This window comes from Symphodus melops (assembly GCF_947650265.1).
Source record: "Symphodus melops genome assembly, chromosome: 8".
Taxonomy (NCBI): Eukaryota; Metazoa; Chordata; class Actinopteri; order Labriformes; family Labridae; genus Symphodus; species Symphodus melops.
Window position 1 is genome coordinate 13,173,170 of NC_136698.1, and position 19,924 is coordinate 13,193,093.

The window sequence follows — 19,924 nt, forward strand, 5'->3', positions numbered from 1 at the left end:
CTGTAGTTATTAATAAGTAAATTAGGATCATTGACATCATTTTACTGAATGGAGATGTAGGTTTACAAACCAAAAAAAACAGTGATACCTGCAAACTATAGAGCCTTTGGGAGAGCATCAGCACTTTGTCAAAGAACTAGTGAAGAGACACAGGAGAGGAGTTAAAACAATCACATAAGCAAACAATGCATCATTTGACTGTTTTAGAGAACTTCTCACAGTTCTCCTATTAGCAGGCATACTGTAGCTATTCAATTTAAAATCCAGCAGTGCGGTGTTACACGAGGTGAGTGATGGTCAGGGACGGAGAGTTTACCTCAGCCTCAGGGAAGGAGTTGGACCAGATGCGGTTCCATCTGGCAGGAGAAGAGCAACTTTCATCAACCTGAAAAACAGAGATACACAGCAAGTCATACTAATGAAGCAAAAGACTGAGCGTACTGCTATATGCCATTATAACATTACACAGTACCTCATAGTGTGACATAAAATAGTGTTTTTTTGTTCACTTCTAAACAAGTGGTCCTTTTTTCTACTACCCAACACAGAAAACACAGTTAAGCATAGGTCAGAGAAGGAGAAAACAATTGTTCGATTAAAAGAAAAAAAAAAAATGCGAGGCCCACAAATCGTGCGAGGTCTTTAAGACTACGCACGCTACTTAAAAGTCACATGTGGTTCTGTTTGGACCACCTGATCAGTCTCAAGGGGATTTACCGGTATGTCAATTAGAATGTCATTCCATCGAAACAAATGAGGTGAACTGTGTAATCAGTACAGTAAACATCAGGATGTGGAGTCTTTCCAGATGACTTGGTTTGGTTATTACTATTTACAGGAAACAACAGTGACTCATCCCAAGACATACAGTGTGTGTGTGTGTGTGTGTGTGTGTGTGTGTGTGTGTGTGTGTGTGTGTTTAGGTTATGTCCTTACCGTCTGCTCCAGGGTGTGGCTGCCACACAGGTCTTTGAGCTGAGGGTCAGAGCTGGCTCTCTGGCTTCTGTCTCTGCTTCTAGACTCACCAGAGAAGTTCTTCTTCACACTGCCATCTGGAGCCGACACATCAACACAAACACACACACACGCGCGCGCGCACACACACACACACACACACAGACGGTGACATACACACAAATGATTAAAACAAACAAATACACAGAAATATGGACCAAAACAAACTCTGCACAGACCCAACACACGTATACCGATAAAACTGGAGCTGGGAAATGCTTTTATTGGTGTGCTGACTTTGCTGCCGAGAAATTCGTTTTTGAGAAAAAACAAACATACACACATTTCAAAAGTGTATCCAATTTATTTTTTAATTTAAGTTGACTGAAATACAGCTGCCAATCTGTTAAAAAGTAGACTTCATCTGGGCATGGCTGGTGCAGGACTCACTCTTACTGAGGATAGTGGGGCTGCTGTCATAGCCCCCAAATGTGTCTGCTCGCCTGGGCAGAGCCCCAGAGCCGCTTACTTCCTCAGAACGGGGGATTGGAGACTCTTCCCTCACTCCGGACTGAAGCAGGTTTTGGAGGTTCTCCACTGACATGAGAAAGAAAGAGAGAGAGAGAGAGAGCGAGCGAGAACAATTCAGGATTGTACAAAGATAAAGCTTTAGGTTAGCAGTTTTCAACAAAGACAAACTGTTGATGTATTTCAGAGTTGCAGGGATGAAAAGGTGACAAAATATGTCTACAATCTTTTTTTCAAGAAACAATGTTCCCATGACTCTGTAGCTGGTGCACACATCATGCAGCGCTGTCTCACCCTCAGTGATAGCTCCTTTGAGCAGAGTCTCCCCCTGCTGGAGGTCTGAGGCGTCTCCTCGAAGCAGAAGTCTGGAACGTGAAGCCGTGTCCTCTAGACCAGCCACAGACTCGGCCATGTCTGCAAACAGCTGCAGCTTTTCAGTAAGAGCCTGAACAATCACTGCATCCTTTTGGCCCAGACGTTCTACAATGACAAACAATGAAAATGAAATTGGAGGATAATATGGATCGAGAGGATTTGGTTTCCTCGGAAAGAAGAGCAGTTTTTCTATAACAATCTAAATTCTTTAGATGTAGTCAAACCCCCTTGGAACATAGTAAGGTTAATATGAGACATGATCACCCCCTTGTGGCATACTGTATGGTATTTTACCTGTAATTAACAGAATGTCATAGAGAGTTTTTTTCTGCAGTTACCTTGAAATTCTTTCAACCTGAAGGCCCGTGCCTCTTCCTGCTCACTGAACAGCCTCTCTTCTGTGTGAGGACAACTAGGACATAACAGGAGGGGAGAGAGAGGAAGCACACCGAGTAAGGCTCTTGTAAAGTTACTGTAACCTTTGAATGGGAAAAAAAAAGTACCAAACTGTTGGTGTCTTTGCTCTGTGTGTAAAAGGCAGCTACCTTTCAACGGCTTGCCGAATCTGTGTCATCCAGCTGTTCCGCTCCTCCTTGGAGTTGGTGTGAATCTCGTACATCTCTGGCTCATTTGAGGAGGCGCAGATTAGAAACATAGCTTTCTCCTCGTGCGCCACTTCCCTGACAATCAGCTTCTGAAGAGAGATCACTGATGGCTTGTTATCCTGGGTGAAGGAAAAGAAGGACAGATACAGAAAGGTGAGCTTTTGAATTGCTGGTATTAAATGTAAGAACATCTGCAGGAGGTGTGCGAGTATTCCTCTTTGATCCTCAAATGGGATTCTTAAAAAGTGTCATGCTGGTAGATTAAGTACTTAAAATACTCACAACTGTAGCAAAAACGTATCTCTGATCCTTTTCTTGTAGCAAGAGCAACACATCTGACAGAAGCACTGCAAGAATGTCTGAAAGAGCAATTGTACAAATAATGCATAAAAACTTCAGACACTTTGTTCATGTTGAATTATTTCTAAACTTTCAGAGCACAAGAAAAAAAGTTGCTTTAGTAGACAGCATATATATATATATATATATATATATATATATATTACTACAGAAGAATAGAATTACTACACAGTAGATCAATAATGTCTGTTTATACTGTACATACTGTATCATCAATTTCATTCATGCTGTGTGTTTTTATCTGATCCGTCTTTCCAAGTGAAAGTGTACAAAGTGTTTATGCCTAGTATTGTTGAATTTGTAAACTAGATGTTTTTTTTGCTTTGTTTTTTTTTTTAAACTTTTTTTTGCTTTTGATTCCGTCTATATTTCCTGTTTTTTTTTGCAGCTGCTGCAACAATCAAATTTCCCCCATTGGGAATCAATAACTTATCCTTAATCCTTATGTTTTCACCAAACACTTTCCTGCATCAATTGCACTGTTTTTACATTCCTCTTATAGCACATATTTCTATTAATACATTATATATTTGTTCTTCTTTTTATTTCATCTGATTTAAATCCAGTGACAGCAGTACTGCTGTTCACTAGCTTTTACATTTATTTTACCTTTTAGCCTGCCAGAAGCTGCTTTCCAGTTGACCGTGCCCTCATGCAGCAGCCGCCTCCTCCCCTGTGCCAGGTCCTCCCTGCGAAACACTCGGCCATCTTTGATTTTTCCCATTGCCTTTGGCTCCATCTTGTTGTGTATGTCTCGGAGTCGAGAATTCTTCTCATGGAGATTAACGAGCGAGTCAACCTGAACAATGGTGTCTTTAATCAGACCAAGCGCCCGGATCAGATCCTCATGCTCCTCTGTTCCAGCTAGAAGCAGAAAAAAACATATATAAAAGGTTATTTGTCATGATAAATGATGGTATTGGGTGTTCAGTTTTGCTGAAAACTCCTGAGAAAAACTTCACCTTCAGTGTTGTGAAGAATACGCTCCACTAGTACTGGATACTTCGTTATGCGTTGTGTCACCAATAGAATACATTCGGTTACTCCTAACCTCCGCACAATGGACAGGTTGTTAATTTTCTGAAGAAAAAAAACAAAACAAAAGAGAGACACTATTTTAATATCCCTCAGACTCAACATGGATTTAATGTGCACAGATAGTGAGGATAAATCCGACACAAACAAAGAAGAAGCCTGCTCATGTGGCCTACCCGTATGATGTTTTGGAACTTTTTGTTGTTTTGTAGCTGTTCTTTGTAGTAGCTGACAGCCTCTGTGTGGTGACTGCAGAAATCTCCATAACCATCCTTCATCCGTTCCCCTATTTCACCTGAGAACTGAGGAACAAAGGAAATGTCATCTCTGCGTTTTGCACCAGAGTTCGTTTGAGCGTTCACACCGCCCCAAAGCAAACAAACTACTTCAAGCGGACCAAACTGTCTTAGGTGTGAACGCACCCTAAGTGATTTTGATGGACCTTCCATCTGTCTCCTCTTTACCTGTGCGATCAGAATGTCTGCTACTCTGCTGATAGCGTAGTTTCTCTCGGTAGGCGATACAAGGTTTTCTCGCTGCCGCTCTTTGAGACGAGACAGGAAGTGTGTGTGAAGGTCAAGGAGGTTTTCCAGGCGGGGAAACAGACACTCCAGCCTCCCCGAGTCCATGTGGAGGTTGTCCTTTAACTCCCGGAAGTAGACACGCAGCATGATCTTCAGCGTTCGCACATGGTGCATCTCCGTTTGCATCAGCTCTGCATAATGATATTAAGTAAAACAGTTAAGCTTTTCTGTTTAATATACAGACAATGATAATGTATTTAGGGGAATGGACACAAAGCAGGTGTTTTATGCATCCAAAGCATTCATAGCAGGTGTCCACTTATCACTTCTAGTTCATACATACATAAATGCTCCTTAAAAACATCTACAACTAAAGAAGAACTTGCATAGACAAAACAGTCATACAGAGTGGCTCCAGAGGAAGCTGTGCAACATAAATATAAAACCTTGAGTGATGTCACTTGAACCAGCATCCTTTAGGGCTTGAGTGTGAAACACAGAATTAGATCTCTCTGTTTTTGTACCATTTCAAATAAAATATGAGACAAGATTACTGTGAAACTATCTGTCATACAAAAGAAATGCGACATCAATTGAGTACACTTTTAAAATCTTATTTTATTTTCTATTTTGTCTCTTGCTAATGTGTGTTGCATTGTTCACAGTTCACAAAAATGATCTGATCAATAAGCTATTCATCAATCAATCAATCAATCAATCCATGAGACGTCTTACTAATTGACTGGACAGGGACGGTGTGCCTTAAACTTACCATATATCACATCCTGTCTCTTCACCATTTCTTTAGAGTGGTTCTTTATATACTGCTGGTCGACTGCCAAACTCCATGACTCTGCTTCCAGGTCCTGAGCGTCACACTCCAGATCGGCCCGCACTGCTGCATAGTGAGCATCTGAGGAGAGAAGCTGGGATGACTTTCAGCATGATAAAACACATGAGAGACGAGATGTTCAAAGTGAACACTCTCTGTAGTATAACTAGATTGGTATAAGATTTCTAAATATTTGGGAACAGTGTTTAAGTTTATAGACAGACTTTAAGGTGAGGACACACATCCTGAAAAGAACAAGCAAACCAAGTCTTTACACAAATTAAGCATTAAAAAAAAGTTTCGGGGTTACTCATAAATGATCAATAACAACTTGCTTGTTAGAGAAGTCACTAATAACTTATTGAGAACCAGCCAAGTTCACTGCTGACGTTTGGCAGGGCAGATCATGATGAATCAATAAATACAGAAGTGGATATGAACTAAGTGTGCTCCTTTCAGACTGACAAAAAACAGTTAGTAACAGAACTGGGAAATCTGGCGCATTTACTTTTTGTAAGTGGCTTGCTAGTATCATGTTAGCCTGCATCTTTCTCTCCCACACACAGAGGCGTAATGAGAGAGGGTGAGGTCACCTCTGACTTCACTAAACACACTGCACACTCTCACCTCCCTGGATATAAAGACAAACACCCTGCAGACAAACTATCACTGTGCACTCAGGAACACATTTAGATCACAGTTGTAATAGTCAAAGTCAATTATATCCAGCCCATGAGAGTATATCATCTAAATTGCCCACTGGTCTAAAACCCACACCCGTCTGACACTACAAACAAAGAATACGCTACAACAGTCAGGCCGCCAATCAAGACTCCAGCTCAGAGAAGAAGGAGCTCGAACTCCGCCTCCCTGCTGTTGTGTCTGTGCGACATAACAGAGTGTGCACAAAACTTCAGGGACGGATGGACAAACATGCATCATGCATTCACAGCTTTCTAAAGCCAAGCTCCACCTGCTGGAGACTCAGATGCAGTAAGCTAACTTTGTGCAACTCTACCAAACAATGACAAACACGGTCTTACCCGCTGTGTTACCAACTGCGCAAAGTATGGTAAACTGAGCGCACCAAGTTCAGACGGCAATTTTCCAACTTGTCGCTCAGATATGCTCAGTAATGTTTGCAGTTTATGGGGAAAGTCATCCCTGAAATAATGCCTGAACTCCGGACGGTCTGCATGTTTGGAAGTACGTAACTGACGTAAAGTTGACTCTTTGATGAAGGACAGCAAAAACAACAGAACACAGGTGTCTCTCTCTAAAACACACGCTTCATCCTGTTCATCAAAGCAGAGGGCTTTTTTTCCTGATTATCACGGACTGGATCGTTTCTGTGTGAAATATTTGCACATTTTCCTGAGACATTGAAATATTCTTTTTGTGCTTCGTGGAGTTCTTCATGTAAAACAACAAAATATTTTAGATGCCCTTAAAAATAAAATTATTACTTTTTGATACCCGTTTCAAAACTGCAGATAGAGAGGGAGACAACAGATGAAAAGAGGGTTTTTTTGTATATCTTTGGTTTGATTTTATTTTTTCCCCCTCTATAATCTACTGTGACACCCCTAAAAATGTGTCCGGTCCCAATGAGGTCTCAACTCAACAAATCAGGTCCACTACCTAACATGAGTTTGTCACACTTTGATCTCCTGTCGATTCTGTCACCTCTTTTAAAAACTGTTTCACTCCAAACTAGAACTGTCACAAATTCAAAGTTCTGTCACCTCCTCAGTCGACTCACCTTCAACGATGATGGACTCGGTGGTGGAGGGAGCGAGGGAAATTGCGTCTTCGTTGCAGCGTTTGGAGCGGAGAGCATCTGTCTCATCCATGTCCCCGGGGAGGGATCTGAGGGACGACAACCACAGGTCCAAAGTAGCATACATGCTAACACTGACACCCAACACATGCACTTAAAGGATCAGAATATCAATGAATTAAAATTGGACAGAGAACTTCAAGCCAGCCAGCTACATTTTCATATCTGCTTATCGTTGCCCATCATAGCTCCCTATCATCTGTGCCTGTTTAAACCTCCACCGTGTCTCCGTCTACCTTCCCGTCTCCCTCCACGCTTTTCTTAGAGATGCACGAGACAAAATAGTCCACTTCTGGGAACCGTCTAGACTCAGTTTCAAAAGGCTTTTACAGCTTGCTTGAGCTGTCATCTATAAATACACATCTTGTGATAGCGTCGAGAAAATAGCATTCGAGGAGTAAAGAAACTAAATATATCCAGCATTAACATAAAGCAGGTTCTGCAAACATCTACAGAGTTATAGATTTAAGAGACGGAAATCTACTTTTGCTGGGGGGTTTTTCTCCCCGCTTCTCAACCCTGATTCCTGTCATTCGGGTGAAAACCTTTTTAATCTAAAATCGTTGCAAAGAAATCGAAATAAAATATGTGTGCTGCACCCTAAAAGGGCCTTTAAGTTGACTAAACGGTAACTGATAAGGAAGCTGTACTCACCCTGAGTTGTTGTGGTTACGGAGGCTGTGGCCAAGGCTGGAGGAAGTGGCCGCGGAGGAGCTGATGTGATGGGTGGCGGTCAGCTGAGAGCAAGGTCCCCACTGACTAATGGTCATGCCTGGGGTGATGAAAAAACCTGGGTGGCCATTCAGGGCCTGTGAATGCTCCTGCTCTCTGTCCCGTTCTTTTGATGCTGGGAAGGAAATATGAGAGACAGTTGAGCGGAGGAAATTGGAGGACATGCGGCGTGGACATGAGGAGAAAAGAGCAGAGGACACAGAGAAAAGAGAATTTGACCGCTGAGGAGTAGAGGAGGAGGAGGAGGATGAAGTGGAAGGTGGACGCTGCCGCCCGAGTCCACCCAAGTTATTTTTCCGCCTAGATTGACGCACAGATTGGAGAAATCGACAGGTGATTAGGTCACGGTGCATCAAGAATCGAACATTAGCAGAAGCGGACAGGCCCCCCGTTGAGGAAGAGGAGGACTGTTTCGAAATCCTGTAGCAGTTTCTGGAAGCCCCTACGGTTTGTTTAGTGCTTTCTCTAACTGCTCGCTCCATTGTCAAAGCATCAAGATAAGAAAAGCAAATATACTCTGTAGTCCGTTGCAGCATCAGTCAGCAAAGACAATGAAACGTCTGCTTTTATAAGTCCCCCCCCCCTCCTCCTCTAGATCCTTCTCCTGTAGAAAGTTCTAAAAAAACAAAAACAACAACAACAACACCTCCTCACAAGCTACTGATTGAGCAGAGAAGGGCATGAGGAGAGGAGAAGTGTGGCTGGAAGGACTCCAGCTGTTCAAAAGAGAATAACAAACGCTAAAGGAGATTAACTTAAGCTGCCACTACTGCAGCCACTTGTGTCTCCTGAGGGTTTGATCACACGTAACCGAGCCTGCTTAAGGGCGCAATTAAGTCTGATTAAAATGTACTGAGGTAACAATATATCATACACGCGTGTTTTTTTTGAGTCAAATGACCTGAAACTACAAGAACAAAGGAGGAAACTGTTAGAAGTTAGATTAAGATAAATCACCTGACTGTCCTTAACAATGGCTTATCATTTCCTGTGCTCACACACACACACACACACACACACACACACACACACACACACACACACACACACACACACACACACACACACACACACACACACACACACACACACACACACACACACACACACACACACACACACACACACACACACACACACACACACACACACACACACACACACACACACACGTTATCTTTTTAATCCTCTGAAAACCATCAGGGAGCCAACCACCTTATTAATTCTACAAATTGGGACTTAACCCCCACTCAATCAATGTATCCCCCTCCTCCATGGATACTGTGGTCACGTGAACGTTCTGCTTACCAAGGTTAGGAGATCCTGATGAGCCAGCCCTTGGCAGAGAGTCTCTCTGTGAAGAGAAATAAAGAGAGAAAGCATGCTCTCAATCTTTCAAAGAAACCGATTAGAAAACGTACAAGAAATAAATCAAAATCCTGATCCCCTCAGTTCTTTCTCTAATAGACCTGACTGCTCACACAACTAAGCACTTCGATTCACAGGCAAGTCTATCTCAGGCAGATTCATTAGAATTTGTGTTGGTCTTGCCGGGGAGAAAAACCTGCTCAGCGCTCCCTGCCAAATTTAGATTTAAGCTTCTCCAATGAGGGGCTAAAGCAGATACATGTGGAGGTTTTGATGCAAGATGGAAAGAAGCTTAATGCACTTAAAAAGTGTCACAACAGCTGCAGTTTCAAGAACCCTCAAGTTTGTTAACAATGAAAACACAGCAAGCTGTATAACGATTTTAATAAATTAGCACATTCATCTAAAAGTCATCGGCAAATCCTTTGTTCTTTCCAATGATGAAGGGGCATTTTTCACATAAAAATAAAGTCACAATGCCATGCTAATACCCAAACACGTATGACATGACCCCTTAAAATACAAAGAATCCTGTCTGAAGCAGGTGAGCCCTCCACGCTGCCTTTGAGTCACATTCAGGGTTCTTGTACTGTAAACGGAAACAGGGACGATTCTGGGCCGTTTTATCAGGTCAGCTGTTTTACACGTACGACAACTCATGCCAGCAGAAGATAGGTCGAGAGGTGATACTCCAAGGGAAGTAAAAAGTCAGCTCTCTGAAGTTAATGAATGATCCTCGTCTCGTTCACACCTGAGACAAGCAGCTCAAGTATCAAACATGAACCTAAAGCTCACAGCTCTGCTATCCATATCAATCCTGAACAATAACCATCCATCCTTTATCTGAAGTCTATCTTTTTTTTTTCCACTCTCTACTCATCCACACTTTGACCACAGACGTGTGCGTATAATAAGTCGATGGAAGGAACAGTACAGGAGTGGCTTCACATGAGCACAGCTTAGTGAAGTGTTTACCTTATTCTTGCCGCTGGTGCATTCACCCAGCAGAGACTTGCAGCTCTTGTGAACGTTCACAGCACAATCTGGAAAACAGGAACAGAGTCAGTGTCGTGTTAGATGCGGAATAGACGTCGAGGCCTTCTGGGAGGAATAAAGACTGTGGTGGAACAGTGAATGAGTAAAGCCCATTTGAAATGTAAAAACCAACCACACGATCCTTTAAAGCAAATTCAAAGCAAGAAACTTTGTGATTCTACACAAATCTTTGCTCAGGTGCCGCTGTGGGCTATCGTCATGTCAAGGATTCATCTGACATGGAAGAATGATCATCATACATTAAAGAAACACTTCTCGCCAATGGCATTGCAGCATTTCAAACTCTTCTAAGAGGAAAAATGTTCGCCGGCAACTTTTTTTTTCCACGACAATGACGAGCCAATGTGGACTCAAAAAGTGATTATTGATTATTATTAAAACTCTGATGACATGGTGTGTTTTGCTTTTTTTATATAGGAGAAGAAGAGGGAAACACATGATAATGGGTTCATAATACAAGAAGAAGAGGGGAGATTCAAATACATTATTTAAAAATCATACAATGTCATTTCCTGATTTTTTTGTTGTTGTTCTGTCTGTCACAGTGGAAATGCGCCCACGATGTAAATTTCAGACCCCTCCATAACTCCTGTTCAAATACTTATGTTCCTCACTGTACATCGGCTGACATCTTTCTTAGACCTTCGTTCAAGCTGCAGAGGTGCACACATTTATTGTGTTGAACACTCACTTGCAGTTCTTAAACACTTGTGGAAAAGATGAAGACACGATGGTGTCTCCACTGGAAGGAGACTTGTACGAGTCATAGCGCTTGTTGTAATCCATACAGCCCACAAATATTTTTTTTTTTTTAAATCTCTTAATAGTGTTACATTGTCTGCGCTAAAACTAGCCAACGCAGTGACAGTAACTGGATATGTTAATATTGGTCGATATTATCAGCTGTCCATCAGTCGAGCTTTAATTTTACAGCTGCATTCATATTCATGTTGCAGTCAGCTGTTTAAGGTTGAAGAAAACTGAATTAGATTTAAGAGAGAAACTGTTTTCTTAATGAATGACTAAAATCTAATGACTTAAACTAGACCTGTTTTGTCATTGAGTAAAATTTCCCTCAGGATCAATAAAGTATCTATCTATCTATCTAAAACTACACTAAGCTGTAGGAGTAAAATGACTAACATTGAAGAACATTTTAATTTCCTCCATGTATTGAAAACAAGCTGCTGTTCAGATTCCTAAATAACAGAGATAAGAGTTTTGGAAAAACATGCTGCTGGCACCGAGTTCTTCCCTCAACGTTCAACTCAATTACTCAACAGAGAAAACTAAACAATCGCTCCGCCCGGCGACATACTGTATAAGGTATGCAACAGAAGCCTTTCCTGAGGGACTAAACAAATTAATTATATCCCTATGCAAAGTTGTATCCCAACCTTGCCAGGAAACACCGGGAATGACGTGGACAAGAAACACATGGCCTTCGATGCAAAACATGCGAGGACGTACGCAAGAGCAGAAATGCATATTCACACTAAAATGAGAAACGCTTGTCTGCATGTCGACGCTGCTCAGTGGAAACAGGGTCGGAGAGTTTAGCAGTCGGATCTTAAGCAGAAGTTATTGAAAGCAAACTTCATCGAGGCGTCACTCAATACTGGGAAATATTGTGGTTAAAAAAAAAGTACCAAAGTAGATAGAGTATGTCTCCCTAACACTGCCCCCTTTACAGCCCCCATGTCAAACAGGTGAGTATGGGGATTATTCAGATCTGACTGCATGTTGACAAAGGCGGTGCTGCAGTGCTGAACAACATACTAGCAACTTCCACTAAGTGCTCTACAGCGTGCTGTAAAAAGGCCTCTATTGCATGTTCCTCTACTGTGTGCTGTCACAAAAGTCGTTTTCACATAATGCACTCCGGATAATTACGGGAGGACTGTTTTGGAGATTCTCCTGACCTAGCCTTTCACACATTCACCTCACAGTTGGAGACTATCCCTGTCAGATGGGAAGGGGGCAAGGGATTACCTTGGGTAATACGTGACGTAAAAAAAAACAACAACAAGGAAGTAGTGGACGAAGCAACAGAGTCCGCTACACAACACTATAACAGACAGTATTTGCCTTTATTCCAATGCTACATGTAGTCCAACCGAATGGGCTGGCAGGAGAAACTCTGGGTGAAGTGCCAGTGAAAAATGCGGCTGTTGTGTTCACACATACTGTACCAAGTATGTGTGAAGAGTTTATCAGCTGATTTTCGTAAGTGTGAAAAGGGCCCAAGTCAACAATGACAATAAGTCTTTTTCTTTGAAGGTATACGTGAGGCAGTTGGGATGATAATTATGTTTGTGTCGGACTAATAGGGATTAAATAAATCACTTATGATATCTTAGCATCCCCCCTTTCTCTGGTAATAAACAAAACATTTCTGGCCGCGCTGAAGGAAAAGAATAATGAACTGGTTTCTGAATAATCTTCAAAGGCAGTGCTGCCCTGTTCCTCTATGAACTGGATCCTACAGAGCAACAAAAGTAGAATTCTGGACAAGTGCAGGTCCACTAAATACCAATGAAGACTCAGACAGCTCGCAAATCAACATCCCAGTCTCTCTGCCGGCCTTGTTCTTTAAAAAGTCTTTACTGTCTAATAAAGTCTTAAAAAAACCTTTGTCTTTAGCCCTATTCAAACTGCCAGTTCAACCCCAAAAGTATGCTCTTTATCTTTAGAAATGTGGTAATTACACTCAAACTGCATTCAAAAGAATGTTTGCTTGATAGAAATAAAAATATCTCAACCTAAGAAAGAATGCTGTTTTCTGTTTACTGATGCCAGAAAGCTTATCAGCGATGACTCACTGTAACCTCAGACCACCTTAGTGTTTGAGAAAAGCAATCTGTGTGAAAATATACCAGTGACAAACTCCAAAATAAGTCTTAACCAACAGATTTAAAGTACACAGTGTAGATATTTGCCCTGTACATAACTGTCTGAGCAGTTTTATTATCAGCTGGACATAGTGGTTGAGCATCAAGCAGCTCTGCCACTGTGGTGAGATGACTTTTAGTCATTCTGTTATCATGTCAGCACTCAGGACACCCACCAAAACCAGTAACACACCCAACATCTGCTGACTGGTTACTTCCCCATTACACAAGAATCACATTTAGCAGTGTGCAGTTTGGTGAGTTAGCCAAAGAACCATAAATGCAAATGACTTCTAGGTTACCACTGTGATGACGACAAAACCAGCAAAGAAAGCAGCAGTGGGTAGACTGTAAATAGTAATGAGTGACGTCACACATCGGTGAAGTGTCAACGATTGCTGTCTAAACCTAACTTTAAATCAACCTAACAACAATAGAGCTATAGAGAAAGATAAGCCAGACATAGCTAAAGTCCAAATAATTAAAAAGGTATACTGTCAGGGAAACACAAAGTGATATTTGTATTAACCTTTCCATGTGTCCATTTTTTATTGTGTCCATCATCACATCTTGTGAGAGGTACACAGAGGTACACAGAAGAGGCTGTTACAGTTTTAAATCTTGTTCAGGGCAAACACTCAGAGATGCAGGCGTGCTGGAAGGCAAAGCAGTGATGCGTGAACACACAAGTGGTGTGCTAACAGGGTGAGATGGCTGAGACCAGAGTCAGTGCACTGGGCTGTTATGCACAGGCAGACCTGCCAAGCACAATTAGCACCATGTGACCCTGAGAGGGAGAAGCTCAGTCAAAAGACAGAGCAGTAGGAAAGCGACAAGTTGACACCCCAGAAGAAAAAAAAACACATCTAACACACCGAGGACTGTAGAGTTGCATAATAGCAAACTAGTTAGCCGAGTCCGACAATAACGGGTTGTGAGGACAGCTTATACTAGAGACCGTTAAACATCCTATTTTCATGCGAATACTGTCACCTGTTAACACCTTTAAATGTCCAAACAGAGAGCACATCTTCACAGGTTACTACACCTGAACAGCTGACTTTGTATAAATAAACCCTCTGCTGGAGGCTATGGTTAGCTGGTATGATCCACCTGTTGAGCTTCATACAAACAGTACAATATAAACTACTACTACTATAATTACGGTGAGTTTTCACCAGAATCAAACACGAAGGTAATAAACAAGAGTGTGTTTGACTTCCGTGTGATGTAACTACAAGTCTAAGCTAATTAAAGTTAAAGTTATTAAACTCACCTTGTTTTTTTAAGCGGCTGTGCTAACAAGTTAGCGTTGAGTGGCTAGTTTAGTTAGCAAGCTATACGTAAAGAGTGACTGTGGTAGGATATGGACCACCTTCAAACACATAATATATCATAGAAAACTTGGGGAGTGGGTCCCATTGTTTTTAAACTCATACAAGCGCGCACACACACATAAACAAATTGGCTATGCAAGAAGCTGTTGGTTGGCTGTGGTTAGCACTTAGCTGCTAAGCTAGCGGTCAGGATGCCCGAAAAGTCCATTGAGTGAAACAAGGAGGGAGTGATCCACCTGATCCCGACTCAGATCATAGCTGGCTCTTACCTCCCAACAAGATCCACGTTTATCCGACCCAACTCCGTCCGAAAGATAATGTAGACTGTCCGTCAGTTGGATGAATGAACTCGTCCATTGAGATCAATAGCAACAAGTATCCCACATGTTGGGTTTTGTCCACTTTAGTGTTGTGCTCCTCTCTCTGGGAACAAACGACGCATTCCTCAGGCTGAATCCACAGCACAGGGCTCAGTTCAACTTAAAGGGACACTCACTTGTTTTCTATAACGTGTGTACTATAGCAAGTGTCAAAAAGCATGATATAATTAGTTCACTGTTAACGGCCACAATAGTTAGTCCACAATAAAGTATATCTATCTATCTATCTATCTATCTATCTATCTATCTATCTATCTATCTATCTATCTATCTATCTATCTATCTATCTATCTATCTATCTATCTATCTATCTATCTATGATATAATGTCAAAAGAAGGTGCTGTCTGAATCATAAGATGTTTGTGTGCTGTGTGAAACATGTCAGAACAATTTTGTTCAATAAATAAGCTACTAAAATAAAAGCAATTGTGTATTATACCCTGACGCCAGACTGCAGGATTTCTCTTCTAGTCTTTTGAAGTGATGGCTCTGAATAACTACCTGCTTTGTGCACAGTTGTAAATAGTCCATCTCAGTGAAAGCAGTTCTGTGTCCTTGTTCTTTGTTTTGAACTCGTTTTGCTGATGTGAAATACAACAGACCTCATGGCTTATAGGAGAAATGAGAGTCCAGTTTACAGTAATGACAAGACGTGTAGCAAGATCACCATTTTATTCCTCATTCTGTTTCATGAGGAAATACCCAAGTTTCACTTTAAAATAACTTCTTACAGAACCCATGTAAGAGTATCAGTAAAAAAAAGTACCGGTACACACACTAAACTAATCCTAATATATGATAAATAAAAAAAAGGGCTTTTGTGATTATTTTTACATGTAGGCTATTTACATTTAAAGGTAGGCCTACTTACAGGACTTATATATGATGATTGATATCTATATACTCATTACATTTTGAATTTTTAGGATTTGTTTAGGATTCTGTATTACTCTCAAAAGCATCTTTCATAGTGATGCAGGCTTATCAGCTGACCTGTAGGCTGCTATGAAGTGGTATGGCAGCAGGGGGAAAAAAAGAGCTGCAGGGTGTTGAAATATCCTGTTCAGGTCTACCAAAAAGCCTTTGGTTGCCTCCAAACAACTTTGCCGTGATAGAGTTTATCCAACACACAAAAGACACGAAATGTGAAGAATGTTTCAAGCCAGAGGACCAGAGATGAGACATGCTGTAGATTCACATAAATAACTGATGATGCTATTTCAAAACACATTAAAACAAGTGAGCTAAATTGTGCAAAAGTGTGATCTATAATAATTATGCAGTGTGAAAAAAAGTAGAAATGTCACAGAGTTAGGTTATGTAAAGCTTCAGTAGTGGTAATGTGTTCTTAAAGAGAACTGAAACAACATCTTCTATTTAGCAGAATGATGTGAAAGTAAGAGAAAGCCCCCTTTATGTACATGTTGTTCCCTGGCTATGTTACGAATATGCCAAAAATGTGTATTAAAAAATCATGAAGTAAGAAATAGTTAGTTTACTAAATCATTTATAAATGTCTGTTGTGTATTACACCAGACACCCCTTGTTAATAGGTGGAATATATTGGTTAAGCGAGCATGCATGCTGCAGCATGGGTAAAAATACATGTGAGTTTGTGTATGAAAATAGAACACCAGTGCACATGTGTTAAGCTGAGAACAGGCATGGGTGTGTGTACACCTGCGACTGTGGTGTTACTCACTCATGCATTGCAGGCCATGCTTTTTCTGCAGGGTCTTGCTGCACAGTGAGCAGGTGGCACAGCTGGAGAAAGCACCCGGCACCAAGTCATGACTTTTACGCCTTCTGTTGCACACTTTCTCGATGAGCTCTCTCTCCTTATCCTTCCCTTTTTCTTTAGATTGTTCCTTTTCTCGGTTCTTACCCTGCAGAGAAGCAAGAAAAGCAAAAACATGTCAGAAGCAGGACATAAAAAAACACCTTTTGCGTAGGTAGTTTACTGACTTCCTAATGCAGTTCAGGCTGCATGCTATATGATATAATGAATTTATTGCAGCATTGTGCACTTTGTCTCTTTGCTATGAGTTTACCTTATCTTTATTGAAGGAACCAGTCACTCTGTTCCTCAGAGAGCTGAGAGTCCTCTTCACTTTTGTTCCTTTCTCCACCTTCTCTGTACGATCCTCCTCTTCTTCATTCCTAGTTGAAGAGGCCGCAAATTAAATACAAATTATATCTCCTGCATATTGTATTATAACTGTCTTTGTGAAAAAAATCGTCTTTTTGTATTTTATTAGTTAGGAAAAACTGGGAGAGAGAGAGAGAAGGAAAGGCATACATACGAGGAGCCATAGGTCAGACTCAAACATGCAACTCAAACAAACAACCGCTTAGAGGATCACAGCCTCCGTACATGGGACACAATCTAACCGCTAGGCCATCATTTCCCTCTCTTACTTGATATCTGATTTACAAATCAAAAGAACTAAAAAATTTTGGGAACAGGTTATATTAAGTAGTTACAGCTGCATTGTTACATTACATTACATGAGGTTTTTACCTTTGAAAGCCAGTTACTGCTCAAATCAAATATAAAACCCTGCTGCTTGCAAAACATCAACAAAAAATGGTTACTCTTTACCTAAACTCTGTCATCCAGGTCTACACTATCTCCTTTCATCTGCTCTGCCAATAAAAGGCGTCTGATCCATTTGTAACAACAAGGCCCTAAGTTTCTGAATTGTTGCTTCTCCTCTGTCACACCCCGGTGGTGGAAAGTATCTCCCAACTCCATTTGATCTGCAGAGTCTCTTTGAGCATTTAAGAAAAAAACTAAAGACCCAGCTCTTTCGTGAACACCCTCACACTCAATTTTATTGATGATTTTGATGATGATATTGGTTTATGATTACTAATAACAATGAAGTTATTTACAATGGTTTTGATGCTGATTGGCTCTCAAGAACCGCTGTCGATGTTGTGCTTTGCCTCGGTTCACTGCTTGTTTGCACCTGTGTTTGTTTGCACTTACTGACATTTGCTTTTGTTGTTCTTACTCTCTGATGTAGGGTATGTTACTTTGGATAAAAGTGTCAGCTAAGTGAAGCGTAGAAATAGAATTGAAAGTATTACTGCATAAACGGTTCATGTTTTGATCCTTTTGGTTTTGATCAAGTCCGATAGATTGTTATCAAAACAATATTCTGCAAGTAAACAAGACACACTATTAAGCATAAAATCACATCAATCAATCTTTCTTTTTTTTGCAGTCTTCCTTCCAAAGTCCCATATATGTGACTTACTCTTTAGAGAGGAACTCATACCAGGTGAAATTTCCTGCCTCTTTGGTGTCTGATTTGATGTTTCTCTGCTTCGCTCTGTGAAGGAACAATAAGATGATGTCATTGTGGAGCGCGTAACATTTTTTAAGAGACAACTGGCCAAAATGATAACGAAAGAAACAAAAGGAAATGTTTTCACAGCACAAGTGAACACTGTTGACAAAAATAAATCCTATTTCAGAGTATTATGTTTGATAAAAAGATTGTTTTCACTGAGTCAGCTGGTTTTATGGCAGGTGATTTTGATGTCAAGAAATACTTTTGGTGAAATCAAATAAACCCTATAGTGCTTCCCAGTCTCTTCCCAGGAGTAAGGGAACCTTGTGTCAGTGCACATGCACCCAAACGTGCCGAGATCATGCGTGGACATATGTGTAAACACACCCAAACAGTGCTCCCCTGCGCAGTCATAGTTATCTGGATCTGTTGTTGCTCTGAACACTTGGTGCTTCATCTTCCATTCTGTTTACTTACCCATGGTACAGCTTTAGCTCCTGCAGAACTTTCTGTACCTTCAGCCTGAGACAAACAAGACACCAAGGCTGAGTGAGAGGAGAGGAGAGGAGAGGAGAGGAGAGGAGAGGAGAGGAGAGGAGAGGAGAGGAGAGGAGAGGGCAAGACTGCTGGGCGCTAGACGTTAAACCACTATTAAGGGACGCATCCTCCCTTGTCTTGTCCACACAATCACCAGACACATATAACACATAGACACACATACTAAGGGGCCATCTAGGGAGCTGGGAGAGAGAACTGAAGGAGGAGGAGGTTGCAGACGTATGACATGGAGCAGAAGTGTCAGGAAGGAACAAGGAAAGCCCCTCTTTTACATGGGAGTAAGAAAGCTGACATGATTTATAACTAAAGAACATCATGTGAACTATAGTAATATAGTAACTACTCTGATTCCAACCAGAGGAGAATTGTTTCTTTTAACCCTGATTAAACTTGAGCTTCTCAAAATAAAGTTATACAGGGTTGTTTGACCTCAAAAATGAAGTCGTAGGTATACTTACATATGACTTTGTCCTTCAGTAGAGTGTAGGTTTTCTTCAGGATCAAACTCCTCTGCTGAATAAGAAAACAACGAAAGAGGTAAAATGTGTTTGAAAAAAAACCCCCCTGAGTGTAAAACACATAAATAATGTGCTCTACAAGCATAGAAACTCTGCCCCACCTCCTGCTGCCCTGGCGGCCTGTTTGGAGGTCTGGACTACTCGGGAGATGTGTGCAGCACGGGAACATTCGTCTGTGGCGAGGATCTCCGAGCGTGAGTACAGATGCCTGCCAGACACGCCACTTGCCTGGAAACATTGCAGAATATACAGAATATTGCATGCTCATTCGATTAAATTACCTCCACCAGAAAACACACAGTGGCACTATACCTCGAATGACAACGTTTGATACTTTACCCTTTAAAAGGAAGAACTTTTATTAATGAATGAATTAATAAATATAATAAATAAATTAATACTTACTTTTTCATTATTCTACTTTTATATCAGTGTGTTTAAATATCACATAGAACTAAGAATATTGTCACTGTTGCTTTAATACCATGCTACTGACCCTGGCTCTGTGACTAGAGACATTCAGTTTGGGACAATCAGTCTCATCTCCAGGACATGTTGTGTCATTGTAGTTCTCCTGCTGGCTGGGCTGGAAGAGAAATTTTTTTCTTTCTTCATCATCCTCTCTCTCTCCATCACTGTCCATATTCATGGTGTCCAAACTCAGTCTAGTGACACAGCAAATAAAGAAATAACAACACACAGCAGAGGATTAACCATGCAGTGACAAATGT

The 19,924-nt window shown here is 41.1% G+C and overlaps 1 protein-coding gene across 1 annotated transcript in view; it reads right to left on the reverse strand.

Moving 5' to 3' along the window:
• Positions 1-19,924, reverse strand: part of arhgef18b (rho/rac guanine nucleotide exchange factor (GEF) 18b) — a 37,945-nt gene that overhangs the window by 12,229 nt on the left and 5,792 nt on the right. Inside the window, exons 5-28 of the mRNA XM_079349910.1 lie at positions 19,690-19,858; positions 19,295-19,421; positions 19,134-19,188; positions 18,595-18,639; positions 18,082-18,156; positions 16,870-16,978; positions 16,521-16,704; positions 10,129-10,196; positions 9,094-9,139; positions 7,708-7,900; positions 6,976-7,082; positions 5,154-5,294; positions 4,322-4,572; positions 4,034-4,159; positions 3,785-3,902; positions 3,432-3,686; positions 2,745-2,821; positions 2,403-2,581; positions 2,196-2,269; positions 1,777-1,962; positions 1,405-1,551; positions 937-1,052; positions 317-385; positions 89-136 (exon numbers count right to left, since the gene is read on the reverse strand). Coding sequence (XP_079206036.1) covers positions 89-136; positions 317-385; positions 937-1,052; positions 1,405-1,551; positions 1,777-1,962; positions 2,196-2,269; positions 2,403-2,581; positions 2,745-2,821; positions 3,432-3,686; positions 3,785-3,902; positions 4,034-4,159; positions 4,322-4,572; positions 5,154-5,294; positions 6,976-7,082; positions 7,708-7,900; positions 9,094-9,139; positions 10,129-10,196; positions 16,521-16,704; positions 16,870-16,978; positions 18,082-18,156; positions 18,595-18,639; positions 19,134-19,188; positions 19,295-19,421; positions 19,690-19,858 — 2,965 coding nt within the window. The remainder of the gene's footprint in view (positions 1-88; positions 137-316; positions 386-936; positions 1,053-1,404; positions 1,552-1,776; positions 1,963-2,195; positions 2,270-2,402; positions 2,582-2,744; positions 2,822-3,431; positions 3,687-3,784; positions 3,903-4,033; positions 4,160-4,321; positions 4,573-5,153; positions 5,295-6,975; positions 7,083-7,707; positions 7,901-9,093; positions 9,140-10,128; positions 10,197-16,520; positions 16,705-16,869; positions 16,979-18,081; positions 18,157-18,594; positions 18,640-19,133; positions 19,189-19,294; positions 19,422-19,689; positions 19,859-19,924) is intronic.